A 20,350-nucleotide genomic window follows, 5' to 3' on the forward strand; every position below is an offset into this window, starting at 1 on the left:
TTCTAGAATGGAACCTCGCAATAAAACATTAGTAGGTATTTTGCTAAATCCACATCTTTGGTGGTTACATTTTATCTTCTGAGTCCTGGCTGGTACTAGTTCATTAAGACTGTGGCTTCCCCACAAACAAACCCACAAAAATCCTGTCCTTCTCTGGTTTACTTGAAAAGATACCCTTTTGCTTGGGGAGAAATCCTTAATCGAAATGGGTACAGCTTTCAGTAGAAGAGAGATGGCTCTTCCTCAGTTGAGAACACTTAAAACATGAGGGTAGGAGAGAGAAGAAAATAAAACAAATCAATATTTGTGATTCTTTCAAAAATTACAGTGGTACCAAAGGCCCTTCCTGGACTTTCAATACCACCTGCATCAAAGTCAATAAATATTTTCGACTCTGAAGGCAATTTTGATGAATTTAACTTTTCTTTCTGTATCTTCAGCTTGATTGTCAGCGTGGAGAGTGAAATTAATTCTATTCAATTCAGTTTTCACCTGACAATTCAGAATCTCCAGGATTGGATCTTTCATAGATTATCAAGCTTGAATTGACTATAGTAATAGGTCTGGGCATGCTCAGGAGTCATTGTTTGCATAGCAGCGTATGCAAGCATGCAGATAACACAGAAACAGCAACGAAGTAGAGGTAATCCGTCCAACTCGTTAATTATTACTAATCTTACATTTTCAACTTCCTCAACAATGAGGATTACAGTCATCATTTTTTAAGTTTGCTGATTGTGGGTGTTTCACCCAGGTAGATCTTTTAAACATGTTGAAAACCTATTTGAAGAAATCTCTCTTTAAAGCACACAGTTCCTGTGCCAAAAAGATTTAAACAGACAAGCCACAGACTTTGTGCATGTATTACTTTACGCAGGATATAACCCTAAAAAGGTGATATTAGCCTCATATTTTCTACGAATGCACTAAAAGACCAGCATTTATGAAAAACATTAAAACTGCCTCTTCTTCTTCCAAGAAGCAAAAACTGGAATTGATGCTAATTAAAGTGAAGTCTTCACCATAGACTTCCTTTGTAACTTAAAGACCCTCTGATCCTTCTCCTAGGATTCAGTCAGCCGGTCAGCAACTGTCCCATAGAGCTAGAAACATTTCATCTGTGCGGCCACTTCTACTCATGCTTCTGTAAATCCAAAGAAGCATACTCTTGAGACTTCCTTTAAAACGTTAGTCTCTCTGGGTGTTCAAGAGATCCTTGTCAAAGTCCAAGCTAACAAGTTACTATCTTGTCCACTGTAAAACCATTTTTCTCAGTATTGGCTGCTGCCTTGTCAGTTGTTTTCCCCATCAAAAGTCACCATCTAAAGAAATGACCGTAAGAGCTGCACTCTCTGCTGTCCAGTCGTGAGCTCTTCCCTCGTTGACAACAGCTGCTTCAAATAATGCCTTGTTGGTTCTTATGCCATCGATGGTCTCCTCATCAGCTGGGCTCCCCTAGGTTTCTGGACAGTTGATTGTTGCACTCTCACCAGCTCCTGGAGGCTTTCATATGCCTCTTCCTGCCCAACATATGGTGGCACATCATTCGGCTGAGCAGCGTGGTTCCAGAGACTGCGTTTCCGGTACAGGACAACTCTTAAGAGAAATAATTACTCTTCAGTACAACACAATACGTAGGACCCAACATCATCCATTGATCCTCCATTAACTTCCATCATCTGACTACTTCTGCCTGTCCCCTCCAAGGCCCCCATACTGTAGTCAGTTTGTTGGACCATTTGTGCGCTTTATAGATCTGTTCTTCTGCTCTCATGCACTTATCCATGTTGGTCTCCTACTGCCGTGGTGTCAGGCTGCCATACAACCCCATCTCTGTATAATATCATGGCGTGCGATCATCAGGGCTACATTGCAAAAGAGGGGTGTGTATATATCCAAAGTTTGGTCACCCAGCATCAACACCCTTGCATTAAATTCCAAGGGTTTCTCCAGGACAAAGGATATTCAGTTTTTAACTGCTTCCCAAAACGGCGGACATGGGAGCACTTGAATATCACGTGTATGAGTGTATCTCTGTGTGTACCCCTTGAGGCAACTATCTGATGTTATCCTGCCCATGGCAAAAAAAAATCTACATCGGTTGTAATATGCTTGGTGCAAGATTGTGATGTGGATCAGCCAAAAACCTACCCTGGTCGCCACCTCCCCTGGGTAACGGCATGCCGCTCTTCAGTCCCCATCTTCCAGTTTACCAAAATATCAATCCCATTTCTCCCGTAGCACCATCAGAGGTGGGGTGCTATTGGCCAGAAAAGTTCGAGATACCCGAGATATCGTGGCGAGGGAGTGGGGCACCCAGGACCCGGTATCTCTTCCTCCTGGCCTATAAACCCCTGGAGTAGGTGTCTGACCTGGAGCTACCAAGATATTGGCCCCCAGCCAGGTCATATCGAGTCTGGAGTTCTTCAAAAGTCATCATTCCTTGGGCCGTCAAAACTTTCCCCAGTTTTGATCTGCCGATTACATCCCACATCTGATAGAGACTTCTAACAGCAGTTTGCTTACCTTGGAATTATCCCCTGGCGTCGGACTGGATCCAGAACTTTTTTGTGAACAGTACCCTGTGCGCCAGTAGGTGGCTTCGTTCGGCTCAGCGTTGTATCGTCCGCGCTGGAATTGACATTCACTGTGCCTATACAGGCACCACCCAGGCGATCTGATGTCAGTTCTTTTCTTTCTGCGTCAGCCAGCGCAGATCTGGGAAGAGCTACCCCTTAGTCATTTTTTACTCGTTTTTTTCAATGTTTTGTGAGTCTTTTTTGAGGTTTACCTCCTGGAGTTGCAGTATGTCATCGAAAAAGGCCACTTCAAGCTCTGCTATGCCTTTCACCGACAGATGTTGGTGACCGACCCGTACCTTGTATGCCTTTGGTGCCTTGTGCGGGATCATGACCCATAGGACTGCTGCGCCTTGCACTCAAAGTCTTTGAGGAAGGGATCCCTCAAGCTGATGATGGCTCAACATGCGGTGCCGCAACGATCGAGGTCCCTGTCGAGAAGTAAGTCCCGGGAGCCCGAGGTTGTTGTCCCGCTCCAAGTCATCGAGCCACTCGGGTAAACCCAAGTCCCACAAGAAGAAAAAGAAGTCGAAGCGTGCTTCGACTTTACCTCGGCCACCAGCCAACAAGACATGGGAGCGTCACCAGTCGAGGCCTGGCTCCGTGGTTGAGCCAGCGCTTGGGTCAGCTCTGTGCCTCTCCCATGTTTCTGAGAGCCGAAGCAACCCCCACGCAAATGAATTTTATGAGGTCATTCACCTCATCTTAAGGCGGCCCGTTCCCTCCGCAATCCTTTGGGCCCCTCGGGTTTGGGAGAGGCCCCTACTAGATGAACGCTGGTGCCAGTTGGGCCCCAAGAATCCATCCACAAATAGATCCTGAAAGGCGCCGATCGTAACCTTCCCCGACTCTTCTACCGAGGTCGACACTCTCGGTGCCGCCATCCCCATTCTCATCCCCTACTCCGAAACAGAGCCGGAGGGGCATCGTCCAACACTGGCTCCGGCGCCAACTGGAGCCATTCCTTCAGGCCAGATCCCAGAGTCCTATTCTTATGGGCTAGGACACGGGTAGGATTGGGAGGGGTTGCTTGGCCCTGAGGAATACCAGCCTTATAAGGAATAAATGGACTGGTGTGAGGATCTGGGTAAAGCCAGTGGACTGGATACTTCTCCAGATACTGGCATGCTTTCTCGCCCCTACCATGACTACAGAGGAGGGAGCTTCATTTGCAATGGTGGTGCGGAGGACGACTGAAGTCCTGGACCTTAACTTGCCCTCAGTGGCACTCGATACTAATGTCTTAACAGAAGTGCTTCAGCCAAGAGTTTCCCCATCTGAACCGCTTCTCCCTTTCAATGAGGCACTTAATACGTCCTGCGTAGGACTTGGTACAAGGCCACTTATGGGGTTCCTGTGAACTGGACGATTGCCTGCCGCCTCTGCCCACACTAGGGAACCCAAATATCCTCACCCAGCACCCTACCCCAGATGGTCTAAGCCTCCACGTCCCATGTAAAACCTGGATCATTCCCTACCGCACCCCTCAACAGGGACTACAAGAGGCTGGGAAGACTTGGGAAGAAGCTGTTTTCTTCCGCCAGCCTGGCACTGCAGTCTCTAAACAAACCTTTTCAGCCTCTGTTCCCACACTATGTGGGATACAGTTGCACAGGTGCTGCCAATGGTCCTGGAGGAGGCTCAGGCCGTGCTGTCCCAGTTTGTTGCCGAAGGGAGGGATGCAGCGAGGTTCACCATCCGCTGTGGACTAGACACCACCGATTCACTAGGCATAGCAGATTTGTTGACAGTGGCCGTGTGACGCCAGGCCTGGGCGAGGATGACTGGCTGTTCTGGGGATGTCCAGTCCTCACTCATGCCCTTTGATGGCTCCTGTCTCTTCGGAGACCAGGCAGATTCAGTACTGGAGCACTGGAGTACTTTAAGGACAGCAGAGCTACGGCCTGGTCCTTGGGCCTTTCAATGGCCCCTCGTCACCTTAAAGCCACCTGTCGCTCCTTTCGTGGCCATGGAAGGAGCATGCAACCCCGTCTATACCTGCCCAGGCACCGCGGCGCGGAAGCTTTCCAGCTTCTACGCAGGCACAGCTCTACCAGACCTGTGAGTCAAGTGGCCAGCAGTTAGTCATTCCACCCCCAGCAACTGCAGCCACCAAACCCTTCTAGTCTGCCTACCATCATGGGCACCCAGTGGGCGGCACGATTCGCCATCACCTGCCCCATTGGCAGTCCATCATATCTGACAGGTGGGTTTTGCAGATTGTCCGAAGGGGCTACTCCCTCCCCTTCGAGAGTACCCCCTCCCTCCATGTAACCTAGTAACCTACAGGCTGAAGGAGGGCCACCTATCCCTTCTCCACAGGCAGTGATGGCTCATTTAGCCAAAGGAGCCATAGAGAGTGCCAGCACCAGAAGTAGTGTTCCTGTTACTCTTTGCTGCCAAAGAAGGCGTAGGCCTGCGTCCTAGCCTCGACCTGTGCTCTCTCAATTTCTTCCTCAAGAAGGAGAGATTCAAGATACTCAGTCTTGCTCAGGTCCTGCCTGCCCTGGACCCTGGGGACTGGATGGTGGCATTGGACTTTCTGGACACATACTGCCACATTCATGTCCTGCCTGCTCACTGGCTTACCTGCGGTTCATGGTGGGCCATGAGCATTTCAGTTTGCTGTGCTCCCTTTTGGCCTCGCTAGCGCTTATCAGGGTTTAATTAAGGTGATGCTGGTCGCAGCTCATCTGCGGAGATCAGTGGTGCCAATTTTCCCCTATCCCGACGACTGGCTGTTGAAGGCAGGCTCACCCCAAGCTGTCCTCTCCCACCTCGAGACTATGGTGGACCTATTGCATTCACTGGGGTTCACTATAAACTGGCTAAAATCACACATGACTCCCTCTCAGACGCTCCCTTTCATCGGAACTATTCTGGACACTGTAAAGTTTCGGGCCTATCCCCCGAATGATGAATCCAGGATATTCAGGCTATGATACCGATGTTTAAGCCTCTATCCTGGATTTCGGTGAGAATGGCTCTGAGGATGCTGGGCCTCATGGCCTCCTGCATCCTACTTGTGACAAATGCCTGTTGGAATATGGAGTTGCAGTGGGCGCAGCATCAGTGTAATCTCTCCGACATGGTAAATTTCTCATAGGGAACCTGAAAGGACCTGCAGTGGAGGTTTACAAACCGCGATTGGGTCAATGATCAGTCCCTCTCCCTTCCCCAGCCACATCTGATGGTACTGACGGATGCGTCACTCCTGGGATGGGGTGGCCATCTGGGAGAGGTGGAGATCAGAGGACTCTGGTCTCTGGCGGAATCCAGACTCCACATCAACCTGTTGGAGCTCTGAGGAATCCGACTGGCAATTAAAGCCTTTCTACCCTCCATTCAGGGAAGGCTAGTGCAAGTGTTCACAGATAACACCACCGCCGTGTGGTATTGCAACAAGCAGGGCGGGGTGGGGTCGTGGACTCTTTGGCCCTACGTCTCTGGACATGTCTTGAACAGCAGGGCATATCCATGGTGGTTCAACATCTGATGGGCTCGCTGAACGCCAGAGCGGACAAACTCAGCTGATGATGCCTAGCTGATTGCAAGTGGCATCTCCATCCGAAGCTATTGCAAGTTTTCTTTCAGCAGTGGGGAGAGCCTTGGATAGATCTGTTTGCTACTGACAAGAACGTGCAATGTCAGCATGCGTGCTGGAGTTTCCAAAGCGCTCTCATTTAGATGCTTTTTGACTCGAGTGGAGCTCAGGCCCCCTGTTCGTCTTTCCGCCCATACCACTCCTGCCCAGAGTTCTCAAGAAGCTCAAGAACGGCTGAGCCAAGTCACCCTTGTGGCCCTGGATTGGGTACGGAGAGTCTGGTATCCTGAGATGTTAAGCATGGCCATCGGCCCTCCTAGCAGGCTGCCCCTTCGGGGGGGATCTTCTGTCACTGCAACAGGGGAGCGTTCTCCACCCAAACCTGTCAACACTCCGCCTTTTGTGTGGCGATTGAGCGGCGACAGTTGACAGCTTTCACCCTTCCACCCAAAATCTGTAACATTATCTTGGCAGCCAGGAGTTCCTCTACCAAGACGGTTTATGCCTAGCATTGGGCTAAATTTGTGTCATGGTGTACAGAAAGAAACATTGATCCCCTTTGTCAGGTTCTACTATTCTTTCTTTCCCTCGCTCAGCTGGCTCTGCTCTGGGCACTGTTAAGGAATATCTGTCTGCAATTTCTGCTTTTCTTCAGTTGCCTAACCAAACTTCACTTTTCCAATCCCCTATTGTACATAGGTTTTTGAAAGGTTTACAACATATGCTTCCTCCCACTCCTTTCATTATGCCCCAGTGGGACATCAATCTCACCCTCACTTTTCTTACGTGCACCCTCTTTGAGCCTCTGCACAATTGTCCACTTAGGCCAATTACTATCAAGACAACCTTTCTTGTGGCAATAACATCTGTCCAGATGGTCAGTTAGCTTCAGGCCTTGTCATCCAAGCCTCCTTATCTTAACATCTACCCAGACAAAGAGCTTCCTTTCTTCTGAAAGTGGTCACTCCATTTCACATAGGCCAAACCATCACTGTGTCAGTTCTTTTACATTCCGCCTCATCCCTCAAAGGGAGAGGAGCCCCTTCACCTTCTGGACCCAAAGAGAGTATTGTCGTTCTACTTTGACCGCACGAAAGAGTTCCGAGCGGGTGACCAACTCTTCGTGGGGTATGTTGGAGGGAAGGCAATCTCGCGATGGATCGTACTCTGCATCAAAATCTGTTACGCATTGCCTAAGAAACTACCCCCTGAGAGTTTGCATGCTCATTCCACCAGAGCTAAACCTGCCACCATTGCGTTAGCTCGCAGAGTTCTGATCTTGGACATCTGCTAGGCAGCAAAGTGGGCTTCCCTGCACACATTTACCAAAAGCTACTGTCTGGATAGTCAGATCCGTAGGGATGTGTACTTTACCCATTCGGTCCTGCGGGACTGCCTTTTGTGAAATTGGTCCACAGACATACCTCTGAAGAGGTATGGCTTGGGTATCTGTTCTAAGCTAATGAATCTGTGGATAGAAGTCTCAATCAGATGAACAAATTACTTATTTTCAGTAGCGCCTTATCTAGTAGAGACTGTCTAGCCGCAGAGTCCTTACCGACCCACCCATCCTCCCTGCTCTGCGAACAGATTTCTAGGGACAGGCCTTTCACCTTTCAGGGCTCTAGTTTTCTACACCCGTGGTCACTACTTCCTGGCTCTGTGCTTCTGGCATGTAAAGTTGCGAAAGCAACTGACGCTAGCATGCCTGGATGGCACTGTGAATATCACTTTCGGCACGGACGATGCCACAGGGAGCCAAATGACGATACCTACTGGTGCGCCGGGGTACTGCTCATGAAAACGTTCCAGATTGTCTGACACCTGTGGATAATTCTAAGGTAAAGACTCTGCAGCTAGATAGAGTCTCTATCAGGTAAGGCGTTACCGAAAGTAAGTTCCCTAGTAGTTGCGAACAGGGATTGAGAAAAAGGGGGAGGTGTGTGTGTGTGTGTGTTATATTTTCCTTTTTATGTGGCAGGAATTTGTGTAGCACTCAGAATGAGTAACATCCTCACTATTTGAATACTTGATGCCAGTATGTTCATACGTCCTATCCCAGTTTTAAATCTTTCTCTGTTGTCCAATTAGCTTCTTATCTTTCATTCTGAGGAAACATTCTCAGCTTTAGTAGAACCTATTCCGACTGTTTGTATGGCTGTATAGTGACACTGGTTTGACTTACTGGTTTCTTTAAACATCTGATCTTTTGAAATCCTAAGCAATGTGAGGGCGATCAAAAAGTGAGAATTTTATTATTAAAGATTTTTTTAGGCAATGGTTCTGGCCCACATTTATTAGATTAGAATAATTCTGTATCACTAAGCCAGAATCAAGTGGTGGCACAAAATTGTTTAGGCTTAAATATGTTATTACAGGTAATTATTTTCATTTTTTCACACCTTGTAACATTTCTTTGTTTTTGTTCCCACAGAACATGGACTGGGAAGCTCTCCTTAGCAAGCGTCTGAAGCCTCCGTTTGTCCCAGTGATTAAGTGGCGTGAAGACGTTAGTAACTTTGACGAGGAGTTCACAGCAGAACCTCCGAAGTTGACACCCCCACGGGAGCCCCGGATTCTCACTAAAAAGGAGCAGGACATGTTCAAGGAGTTTGATTATGTCTCCGATTCTTGTTAGCTTCTGAGATTAACTTTGATGATAATCATTGTCCAGCTCTGCATGAGAGCAACAGGCTGATATGCGGAGAAAAGACATGCCCCTGAGTGCGTATGAATCCGCGCAACAGCAGCCATGCACAGTGGACGTGGCAAATCTCCTCGGTGGCTTTGCATCTCCATAGTCTGGTTTTTATGCTCCTCGCCTCAGGACTGGGTGTTGTTAAACCAGCTCCCTTTTTTTCGTATTATGTTCCGCATTGTTGGATCTGTACTAGCTGTTGAATAGGGGCAAGCATCCATGTGAATGGCAGTGGGTTAGAGAGAGCTGGTTAGCCAGGCTTTTAGATCAGCATTTCCTATTCCAAATGTGACTTGGGATTGGACCATTTTGCCTTATTTTCAAATCTGGTTTGGACCACTTTTATCATGTAGTTTTAATTATTTTATTACTAAAGTATATATATTGTGGAACCTGGGGCCAGGTCCAGTCATGTCCTTCATGATAAGAGAAAGCATTCCTGAAAGTATGTGTTTTTAGCTGATACTTGGCGAGAGAAAGTATTTTAAGTAGGGATGAGTTCAGAGTTTGGTCTTCGAGTGATTCATGTTAGAAGAGCAGACAGGGGTGGATGAGTGAAGTTTTGGTCTCCTAGTGGAGGCAATGGAAGCTAACATGATAGAGTACAATGGGCTGGGGTCTGGGTGAGAAAAGTTGAGATGTCCGTCAGGGGATGTGTGGATGGAATGTCTGGATAAGAGGTCGGTGTACAAGAGAGATGAAATCAAAGTGTCCATCAGTGGTTAGAAAACTGGGAATGGATGTGAACCACATTTGGAGAAAGGTCACTAGCCCAACAGAGACGGACCCCTCTGCTCTTTTCTGGGGAAGCCCTTAAAAAGTCCAGATATCTATTTAGGGTGAGCCTGGTTTTTGAGTGCCGTTCCCAAAGGTTGATGGCTTGACAGAGGTGGATGCCATCCTTTGATGGGAAGTGTGGTTTTTGAAGACTGGCTTGGGACAGTTATCTCTCGATGTCAAATTAGAGAGAATAGGTTTGTGTATTTTATTTAGGTAGCTTGTACAGCCCTCTACTTTTGGCTAAAAGTTATCTACCTTCTCGCCACCTATGAATGGATAGCCTATCCGATTTAATAAAATATCATGGCTAAAATCAGAATTGTTATTCCCAAACGCTTTACCTAAATGCAGGCTGAAAGCTACTGGCCTTTCACAGTATCCAAAAGCACGGTTCGGATTTCCTGAAGAATCCTGAGATCAGCAAAAATGAAACGTCATAAGAAGAATGAAGCAAATTTCTTTGGAACATTTCCAAGTGCTAGGTGTATTATTGTTTACAAGTGCAGTCCCATTTCCTACCTGCTTGTGAAGACTGAAGAGTACACTCCAGAGAACTCGAATGATGCCATTTTTATTTCCTACTCAGTTGGCATCTGCTATTAGGCATTATGACCTGACTGTGTCAATGGAGAAGAAGTATTGTATGTCTGTAGATTTTTCAATGAAGGACTTTTACTGTTATTGAACCCATAGCAGCACTAAGCCCCGTCTTGGTGTAGGGTTGGAGACTGTGATGTGTCACAAAGCCAGGAGAAGGGCTCCCTATTCCACTGGATGGTATCCCGTTTGAATGTGCTTTGGAAAACACAAAGTCGGAAAACAAAATCCCCCCTTGCTTCAAATAGGAGCTGTGGCACTGATGAGTTATCCCTTATGTAGTAAGGAATATGGTGATGTAACATGGATTTTACATCTGCACCCTTCTGTGAACTGTAGCATTTGACTGTTTCTGTGTGCCTTTCTCAACAGCAGGAAGCGAGAAGGCCCTCTCCTTCCCTATACCAATGCCCTAGTGCCGCTGTGGCTTTTCTTACCAACAAATGGCATCATACCAAAAGAGAAAACTGCAAAGAGATCAGAGGATGGTATTATGTTACACATTGAAATACAATAAAACACTGCCACCTTTTGCTGTCGTTTTGAGTATTTTTTGTTTTCACAGCGGCAAGATGATCCACTGTCTGAACAGATTCCTTCAGTAGCACCTGGCCATTCAGGGATTCTATCACACCTTTGCCTTGGTTACTCATCTATGCCAGTAACATTCCAGGAATACAAACACCTATGGCTTGATCCCAGGTGTACTGTATTCACACTCTAAGGACACAAACTCATCTATGGCTTGCTTTCTAGTCAACATTTTCACTTTCCAAGAACGCAATCACAACTATATCATGGTCTGTAGCCTACCATATTCACCCTCCAAGAAAACAATCAAATCAAAGGTATGATATCTGATCTACCTTTTTCATTTTAAAAGAGACACATGTATTTCACTTACATTTCAAGGAGACACCCATCATTGGTTTACCTATCCATATCCAAACACACTTTCACACCTTCCTCATGATCATTAGTCTTCCTTATTCAAGCTTGAAGGGCATTCCAATGACGACATACTCTTGTCTACCTTACGCAAGTTCTAAGAACACAATTGTACCTAAATAATCATAAAGAGTGGTTCCTGGGATTCACTACTACAAGGATGCCTACAATAATACACATTAAATTGTCTAAGAGCGAATACTAACAACAGTGTAGACAGATTGACTTATTACACACTACTGACAATCAACTCAATGACGTGAACTTAAAAATGTGGCAATGTTCAACTGAAATTTTGGATTTATTTGGCTTCTGTTTTCCAAAGGATTATTTGGAGTCAGTTCTTAATAGCAAAATGTGCAATTAACAAGGTTGGATATATGCAGAATATAGGTGATTGCGGCTGATGGATATGTTCATATTTGTGTATGTGTAACTTGAGAATTTTAATTGAAACTTTTACCTGTTGTATGTATGCACACTTTGTCTCTCTCTCCTCAATAATGCGTATATGGACTTGGTTTGATGTTGTCCTGAAAGACACTTTGTAGAGATTAATCCTTTGATCGAAGATTCTTATCGTTATACCATTCAATCACTATCACACAGTATGATTTGCTACATCTTTTTGCTACTTATGATGGCCAATGCACATAACTTTGAGCTCTACTCAGTGGAATGACACACATTAGCTGCCCATGCATTCACAGAGTCTCGACCCAAAATGGCGCCAGCCACTGCTAATCAGTGGTGTAGCTGTTTGAATCAGAGGCCATGTTTAACTCTGTTTCTGTCGGAGTGCACTCATCCAATTAGAGCAATTTGGACAGGCAGATGTTCTCAAACCTGCTGTTTCCCCATTGCATCTATTGGTAATTTTTGAGTTTGCTTAGATGCACTCACAAGTGATTCCTTGTAGACCCCAATTGGTCCATTGGCACATTATTAGTTCCTGGTGGAGTCCACTAATTTGGTTTGAGCGGTCTATACTTACAGGTTGCCTCTAACCAGCCTAGTGCCTGATGATTTTGGGGTCTCCAACCTTTTCTTTAGTGAGAGCTACTTCTGATCAGTGAGAATTATCGCGAGCTACTGAAGGTATAGCAACGCACAAATTGTTACCAGATACCCCCATGCCCATGTTCATTGACTTTACGCCTAATGTCCATAGAGCCAGATACTGTGGTTTGAACAAAATACTTTGGATAGGGGCACTATGACGGGGCTTCCAGTGAGTTTGATATTTGGGGATGTATGAACATGTGTGCATATGAATAGGATACATTTGGGTGACTACGAGCCTGTGTCATATGTACTTGCGTTACAGGATATACCTTTCTCCATATGTGGCACCGTTACATGTATACCAGAAACATACAGTCCTTTTTTAAATGGGATAAATTTAAAGTGCAGAAAAATGTTCTGCAAAATGTTCATAGTATGCAACATTTATCTGCACTTTAAATTTCTCTCACTTAAATCAACAACTGTATTTTTCACTTATAAAAATGGCACAGTATTTACTAGTCACTGGGAGCAAGAGGCCTGCTGTTTGTAAATGTGTTACTTTGAAATAGTAGAAAATGAAAATAAAAAGTTAACTTAATCATGAAGGTAACTTTTCATTTGAATTTTCTCCCAATTAAAAGCATTCGAAAACATCATTTTGTTCACAGCTCCAATACTGAATTGACAAGGACTATTATTTAGGAGTTAAAGACCTCAGTGATTCAGTTCTTCACCTCTGTGCCCCAGCCTGGGTCATAAATCTGACTGAGAAATGCTATTTATCAGACCCTGCTATCTGCAGCTTGCTAAAAATAATGTAAAATAAACACAGCATTCTCTTAACTTTGAAAGGAAAATATGACATTGTGCTTATTTAAAAGTGAGCTCATGTCTGTGAGTTACTCTGAAGGTGTCTGGGATCTACTGGTAGCTCACAGTCGACTACTTAGAGACACCTGGTTCAGACACATCTTAAGATGATTCCATGTATACACTTCTAATCTTGTGATGGTGGTATATTAATTATCCTTCACTACTTTTTCTTGTAGTTTCAGTACCAATAAAAATCGTTTGTGGTATTGGAACTCGGTTGCATCTCAAGGACCACACAGTGTAGCTACATTCATTTGGCTATGTATTTATGTGGGCGCTTCTTGCTCGTTATCAGTGAAATTTCACAATTGCAAAATTATTCACAGCATTAATGGGGACTCTCACTCTGGTTTCTATTGCAGGAATCACACCACACTGTCCATTTATCCTGATGATAGTCATGGAGTTTAATGGGTCGAAATGCTGACATTTACAGACTCAGATTGCATAGTGTTTCAATATACTCAAGTAATGTGCAATACATTGACTGGTTGTGAACATTATTAATTGGCATTTCAGTTTAGTTGTAGGTGTGATTTCTATTTTCTTTCAAGGCATCTGTGAGCTCTTCCCTTTCTCAATGGTGTGTACAAGATGCTAAAGATAATATCTAAATATGTATGATATGATATTGCAAAACAACCAGTGAGTTTCTCTTTTCTTTGTGACTACATACAATAACAATTTTTTGTTTCAATTGAATTGATGTTAGTAATTGCACTTAGCCATTTTAAGTTTAATTCTCGTAGAGGCATCTTTGTATCAATGAACCCCATATCCAGTATGATTATCAGTGTTACCCAGGTTCTGGTCACATGCAAGGGTGTGTCCCCTTAAATTTTCTAATTATCATACTTAAAACCCAGGCATCGTTTCCAATAAACATGAATAAGGTAGGCTAGAGACCATAGCAACACAAAAAGATGATGGACGGAATGTTGAACATTGTCAAACATTCACCTGCAGTCACAGAACTCAGTTAAATCCATCATTCTTTTGCTCACCATGCCACCCCCTTTCTGGACCAAGATCTAGCTTTTTGCATGGGGCAAACGCGTTTTGGGACGCTCCCCTTTTTCTCGGCCCTCATCAGTGAATTGATCCAAAACTTTACAGACAGCAGCTGCTGAAGTGACTAGCATACTAGTTTTGAAAAATTCGTAAAGATTTGTAAAATGCTGCCAAAGTTATTAGCAAAACAAAAAATGCTTTTTTTTATGGAAACTAGGTCCTAAGTATACCGACTGGAAACCGCCAGTAGGTAATATCTATCTATCTATCTATCTATATATATATATATATATCTATCTATATATATATATATATATATATATATATATATATATATATATATATATATAACAATGGCGGTCTCCAGTGGGTAGATAAAGGTAGGTCTGTGTTTCCATAGCAAGAGCGTTATATTGTAGTGTAGTTCCTATATCCCTGATAGGCTCTGCGCATTGGAATAATATACACTATAGATTTGACATAGGACTGAGGTCAGTATCTCTCTATCGAGTACATTAAACTTAATTACTTGTTTGTGCCAGCTAACTCAGAGGTCACTAGAAACTTCTTGAATAAACAAGAAGGGATTAGTTTCTGACAACCGCATAAACATGACAACTTTGTTTCTCTTAGAATCTGAACAATCTCAGAATCGTGAAAACAATAGATAACAGTTTCACTTAGTCAATCGTGCATGCTTCGTTTCTACAGAGTTGCATAGAAATAGAGAGACTGGCGTTTCAATGAAAAGGGTTTGTTGAACAGTCTTATTTCTCGTGCAAGAGATATGAACTGCAACAATCGTAAGACAGGCTACGAAGTACAATATGTACAGAGTTAGCAGTAAGATAAAATAATACTGCAATAGTATGGTTTGTAGCTATGACATATATTCATAAAATACATACATAAATAACACAGGCTAAAATGTGAATACTCATCTGATGCTTCTAAATTGTTCTACTCCAGTGTACATAACCTAAGTGTAGTACGAGGTAAGACGTAGGTGCTGTTTTCTAAAGTATAGCTAGCTATAGTTTAGTTTTGCCAAGAGTTGGCAAAAGTTTCTCTAAGTTCTAGTCTGCTCCATACCTTAGAATGTGCGAGGTTGGAATCTCTTTCTGGGACTCGATATCTAACACTCTACAAGGGGAGTCAGAAACACTGGAGCTGGATTCTCTGCGAGGAGGATGACAGCGTCTGGTCAGTGCATCAAGCTGGAACTCGATCTCCTTCCGAACTTGCCGTGGCGAACCGCAAGTAGGCAGTCTAACTGGACCGTACCGGAACCGTGGTTTGCCAGGGCAAGTGCAGGTATATTTATACCTTGAAGGTGTTTAGGAATGCCTGTATTGACGTAAAAGTCGGACATCGGAATGTCATGACAGTTCATATCCTAGGAAAAGGACGTTGAGATGGGCAATTCTGGACTTTTTAAAGTTTAATTTGTAACTCTCAGAGGCGAATCCCAATATAATGGTGTTCACTCTGTTCAAGTGTCTGTCCAGGTCATCGTCTGTCAGATATATATCATCGACATATGACAATGCCTTGTCATCATAAATTTGTAGTAACCCTGTTACCCTTGCTGAGAATAACCCCGGGCTGTTTTTGAACCCCTGTGGGAGTCGACAAAATTGACCCTGGGTCCCCATTATTGAGAAAGCGGTCAAATATCTACTTTCAGGTGCAATATTTTGACAAAAGAAACCATTTGAAATGTCTAATGTGGTTTAGTACTTTTTACGTACAATGTTATTCATTAATGCTGTGCTGTGTGCATTTTGCACTGCAAATGTTTTACAACAAGAGTTTAGGTGTCTGTAGTCCAAAACTAGACAATATGTATTGTCTGGTTTGGAGACAGGAAACAAAGGATTGTTCATTGATGAGGTGCATGTTTCAATCACCCCCTGGTATTCAAGTTGGTCTAAGATCTGACTTGTTTTTTAGCTTCTTGCTTAACCGGGTACTGCCTTTGTGCAGTTGGTTGATTTTGTTAACTGGATTTTGTGGTGAGATGAGTCCTCATCCCATCCTACATGATTCTTGTATAATGCTGGGGCCTGGGCCACTGTCCATTTCCTGGCATAAGTATATTTTAAATGTACTGGAACATCGTTGGGGAAGGCTGACATAATGTCTTCGCCATGTGGGCACTCTCTGACAAATTCTGGTGGCCAGTCTTGTTCTGCTAGAAGTATATCATAACCCCTTGAAAGATGCTCCCAAAAGAGTGCTTTCACTTTTCTTGGTATGTCTCCCTCCATCCGGAGTGTTATTTCATATAACCTATGCGGAGAACTAACCCTGGTATCTGCAGTTTCAACTCGAATGTCCTCATTCAAGTCCACTGTCTCCAGAAGCCCTTTCAGGTTCTGGCGAGCTACTGTAACTTCTGCTGAACTGTCCAAGATTGTCTGAGCCCATTCTCCGTTCTTGAGTTGTGTTCTCAGAATCCTCGGCATGTCTGATCTTCAGACCTGCTACCTTCTTTTTGGAGAAATTAGGTTTTTGTTTGTTTTTCTGAGCGTGTTGATCGTCCTTGGACTTTACGCATTTTTCTTTGTTCTCTGACCGTCCTCTTCTTTTGGATGTCGGTGATGATATCTGAAAGGTACGAGAGGAATGTGTATCAGTATCTTGATACCTGTCAGGTTTTCTCAAATTATCCCTATTCCTGAGGTTGTACCTCCTTTCAGAGGGCACCTTTTGAGGAGACCTACCTCGGGATTGAGAACGCTTCTCTTTGGAATGCTGTTTTCTATTTTCCCACTTCTTTTTAGAAGCGGTAGGAGTGTTTTTAGGAAAGTCCTTATCAGTACTTTCAGACAGTTGTGGTTTAACTGGTTTCCCGCCCAAACTGTCTCTGCCTAATTCTTCATAGGATTTTTCAATTATTCTGGCTAGTTCTTGTGGTTGTTCTGTTACATCAAATTCCCTTAATTTCTAGCGGATTGCCACTGATGCTGCTTCTTCTTTAATATTAGATAATATTATTTTTGAGACCTGGTCGAACTTTTTAAGTAACTTTATACCTAAATTTAGAGCAGGCTCTGCCCCGTATTTTTTTAAAATCTGTTTCATAGACGGAACACCATGTGTTTTTGTGTAGATTGCAGCAAAGACTGTGCCCCAAGTGGTGCAGTCTTCCAGATGTGGTGGGATCCCCATTGGTAAACAGATTGTTAGAATTCTGTGTTTCTCATAAGGGCTAGTATTAGGAAATACTGCTTCGATTTGAGTAATTTTTTGAGCTATCCAGAATGGAATTTGTTCACGTTTTGTGGGCATTTTACCCATGACTGAGTGTAACATCTGTGGAGTAATTTTTAGTGTATTCCCCTGATGAGGGGCTGGATTTTGAATGGTTAATGGTGGTTGGACTGTGAAAGTCTGCATGACATATTGAACCAATTGTCTATTTTGATTAGCTCCTTGAGTTGAGCTAGTAATTCTACATCTGACATGTCTTCAATGTCCGAATGATGTGTGTAACTGGCTAAAATCGGCCATGTTGATCCTGGTCTACCTAGTGGACCGAGCCTGGTAATGTGATTGTAATGTTTTAGGGCGCCTTTAAACCAGAGCTCATGCTCCTGGTATGTGAGTGGAATTTCAATATCTTCGAAAGGAATATATTCCTCTGGTGGATCATCTTCTTTGTAGAAGTGAAACAAGTGTGTTACTGGATTTGATTCTGGGAATGTAATCCATGAGTAGAATACCTCTGTCTGGTGAGATTCATGTTCCTCTATCACTAAAACTGCTCTACCATCTCTTGGTGTTAGGCCATGTTTTATACGTTTTAGAGTGATGGCTCTCCTTAAATTTGGAGGGATGTTTATAGCATCCTCGTCGGTTTCTTGAAAACCTGTACGATTAAAAGCTGCTGCAACTTGGTCGGCTACAGCCCCACCAGTTACGGTGTTTGTGTCGTTTTCGGACATGTTGAAATGAAAAATGCAGAGCAAGTTTCAAGGGAACAAAGATAAGGTGCACAATATTTTGGAACACTGTATCCTTCAACGTTGAACAAACCAAACAGCTAATAGATAGGATTTTTGTCCTACTCCACTATGGCGGATATTATCCCTACCCACTCCAGACGTCTTATGGAGTATTATGAGTAGGGGTCTCTGAGAAAAGCACAACTGAGTTACTTCAGTATCTAGCGTTAAATTAGTGCCTTACCAAACCGTTGGGTGCCATGTAGTGTAGTTCCTATATCCCTGATAGGCTTTGCTGTGGAAAAGTAGGTCTGTTATCTTGCCATTCACTCCGCCATTTTGTGCTATACCCTTCATGACTGACCTTCTCTCTGTATCACGAACACTCTGGAGCTCCACTTTGACCTCCCACATACCTGCACGGACGCTCACACCCTGTTCATGCTTTGACCGGCCACAAACTGACCAGCCCATGTTCAACCAATCGGACGGAGTTTACCAGATGTTTATCGTCCTCACCCTGCACACTATGCCCTGCAGGCGTCCAACAGTTTCCATCTGCAGGCCTATCAGATTGACCTCTGCTTGCTGTGTAATCATTCCTCTCGCCTGTGCCCTGCAGGGGTCCAACAACTACCATCTGCGGACTTATCCGATCGAACTTTACTTGTCGTATTAACATGCTTTTCACCTACATCCTGCAGGGGCCTCACCGCTACCATCTGTGGACTTATCAGATTACCCTTTGTTTGACATATAATCATGCCTTTTTCACCTATGCCCCGCAGGGGCCAAACAGCCACCACCTGCAGATTGTATCAGAACTGACCATTGCTTGTCTATAAATTATTGGTACTTGTTATTGTTCACCTAGTTAGCAAAGGGTGGGGATGAAGGGTATATAAGGTGCAGAACCAAAGCACTCCGCAGACTGCCTCCTCAGACAGCTATGGGTGTCTGTTGTTGATGCTTTCTCTCTCATGAGATTGTAATAAATATCCTTTCTTTCCGTGCTCCAGTGTTGGTCTCAGTTTGTATTCCGGACCCGTGGACTATAGGGTGACCCTGCACCTTTGGGTGGTCCCCCAAAAGACCCCCAAATCCACAATTGGCGCCCAAACGTGAGGCCCGATCAGCGATGCGGCTGCCCGTTTGAGAGGTCCAGACGAGGAAGTTGAACGGACGGTGGTGGGGCATGCCTACGCGAAAAAGACCCTCGTCACTCTTTGCAAAAAGTGATACTGGGCGGGTAATGTGGACTTTTTGTCCGAACTAGTAATTTGTAGAGACGTTTTTTTAACATAGAAAAACATGCCCGCGTTTAGTAAATTTGCACGATGGTGTGGTTGTTGTATATCTCGATCAAGGGTGTTGGAAGATATCAGCCGGCTCCCCTGGAAGGTACCTCAAGTAAGGATATGTACATAAAATACGGTATTTCTCCCATAATGTATAATTCATGATGGCATAAATACACGTCCAAGGATAAAGAGACTCAGTGACCCATATATGGTTCTTTTGAATCTCACAAAATTGAGGCTGTAGAAATACAGCTCTTTAGACGAAGGTTGGGACAAGCTATGTTTGACGCCCTAGGCCAATGGAAAAAGGAGGGTTACTGAAAGATAGAGAAGGGCTCAGGTGAGGCTACAGAAAGAGGCTCGAAAGAGCGATAAACAGACATTAATAGAATTACGGCAGGAAAAAGTTGCATCCAACCTTGCGCGCACAGACAGAGAACACAGGTTGAATGTGTCTGGTCACATTCCTGTGCGTCATACACCACTAGCGCGAGCAGACCCCCATGAAGAGGAGCTTTTCCTCCATCCATTTCCACCACCGTACCATGTCCCTCCCCATCCTATCCCACGGCCGGCCGAAATGTACCCTCCGAAAATGCCCAACGCCTGCCTCCCGATCCCACTGCCCCTCCCACTCCATCTGACCCCCGAGACCACATCTTCTGCTGCTTCCCACACACCCCGCATTACATCCGCACCGAAACAAGCCTTGGATGGTCTAGTTCGCACCTGCCCAGAGGATCTTTTCACCTCTAGCCAGATCCGTGCTATCTATGAGGCCTATGCACCACCTCAAAAGAGCTACTTCCTACAACAATTTGCTTATGATGTATTCTCTCTTTATGAGAAATGCCACGAAGTGACACCAGCAGACCATGTTAGAGGATTGTATCGTAAGTTGACAGAGGAGGGAGGAAGTGCTGAGGAAAGCAACAGTTTGTTAGCACTCACGCTACAAATGATGGAGGGTCTAAGGAGAGACCAGGAGGAAGAGGAAAAGCCACTAGTAATGGAGGCTGCGACTGGAGGTCATATTGCACCAATAAGGGAAGCCGCTCCAG

General features: G+C 44.5%; 1 protein-coding gene across 3 annotated transcripts in view; it reads left to right on the top strand.

Moving 5' to 3' along the window:
• LOC146856237 (serine/threonine-protein kinase N1-like) overlaps positions 1-10,730 on the top strand; it is a 443,024-nt gene extending 432,294 nt beyond the window's left edge. For all 3 annotated transcript variants that reach the window (XM_085654308.1, XM_085654306.1, XM_085654307.1), the window contains exon 22: positions 8,558-10,730. In XM_085654308.1, coding sequence (XP_085510434.1) covers positions 8,558-8,761 — 204 coding nt within the window. In that variant the 3' untranslated portion in view covers positions 8,762-10,730. The remainder of the gene's footprint in view (positions 1-8,557) is intronic.
• Positions 10,731-20,350: the final 9,620 nt, after the last annotated feature.

Source organism: Triturus cristatus, chromosome 4_1 (assembly GCF_964204655.1).
Source record: "Triturus cristatus chromosome 4_1, aTriCri1.1, whole genome shotgun sequence".
NCBI classification, from domain to species: Eukaryota; Metazoa; Chordata; class Amphibia; order Caudata; family Salamandridae; genus Triturus; species Triturus cristatus.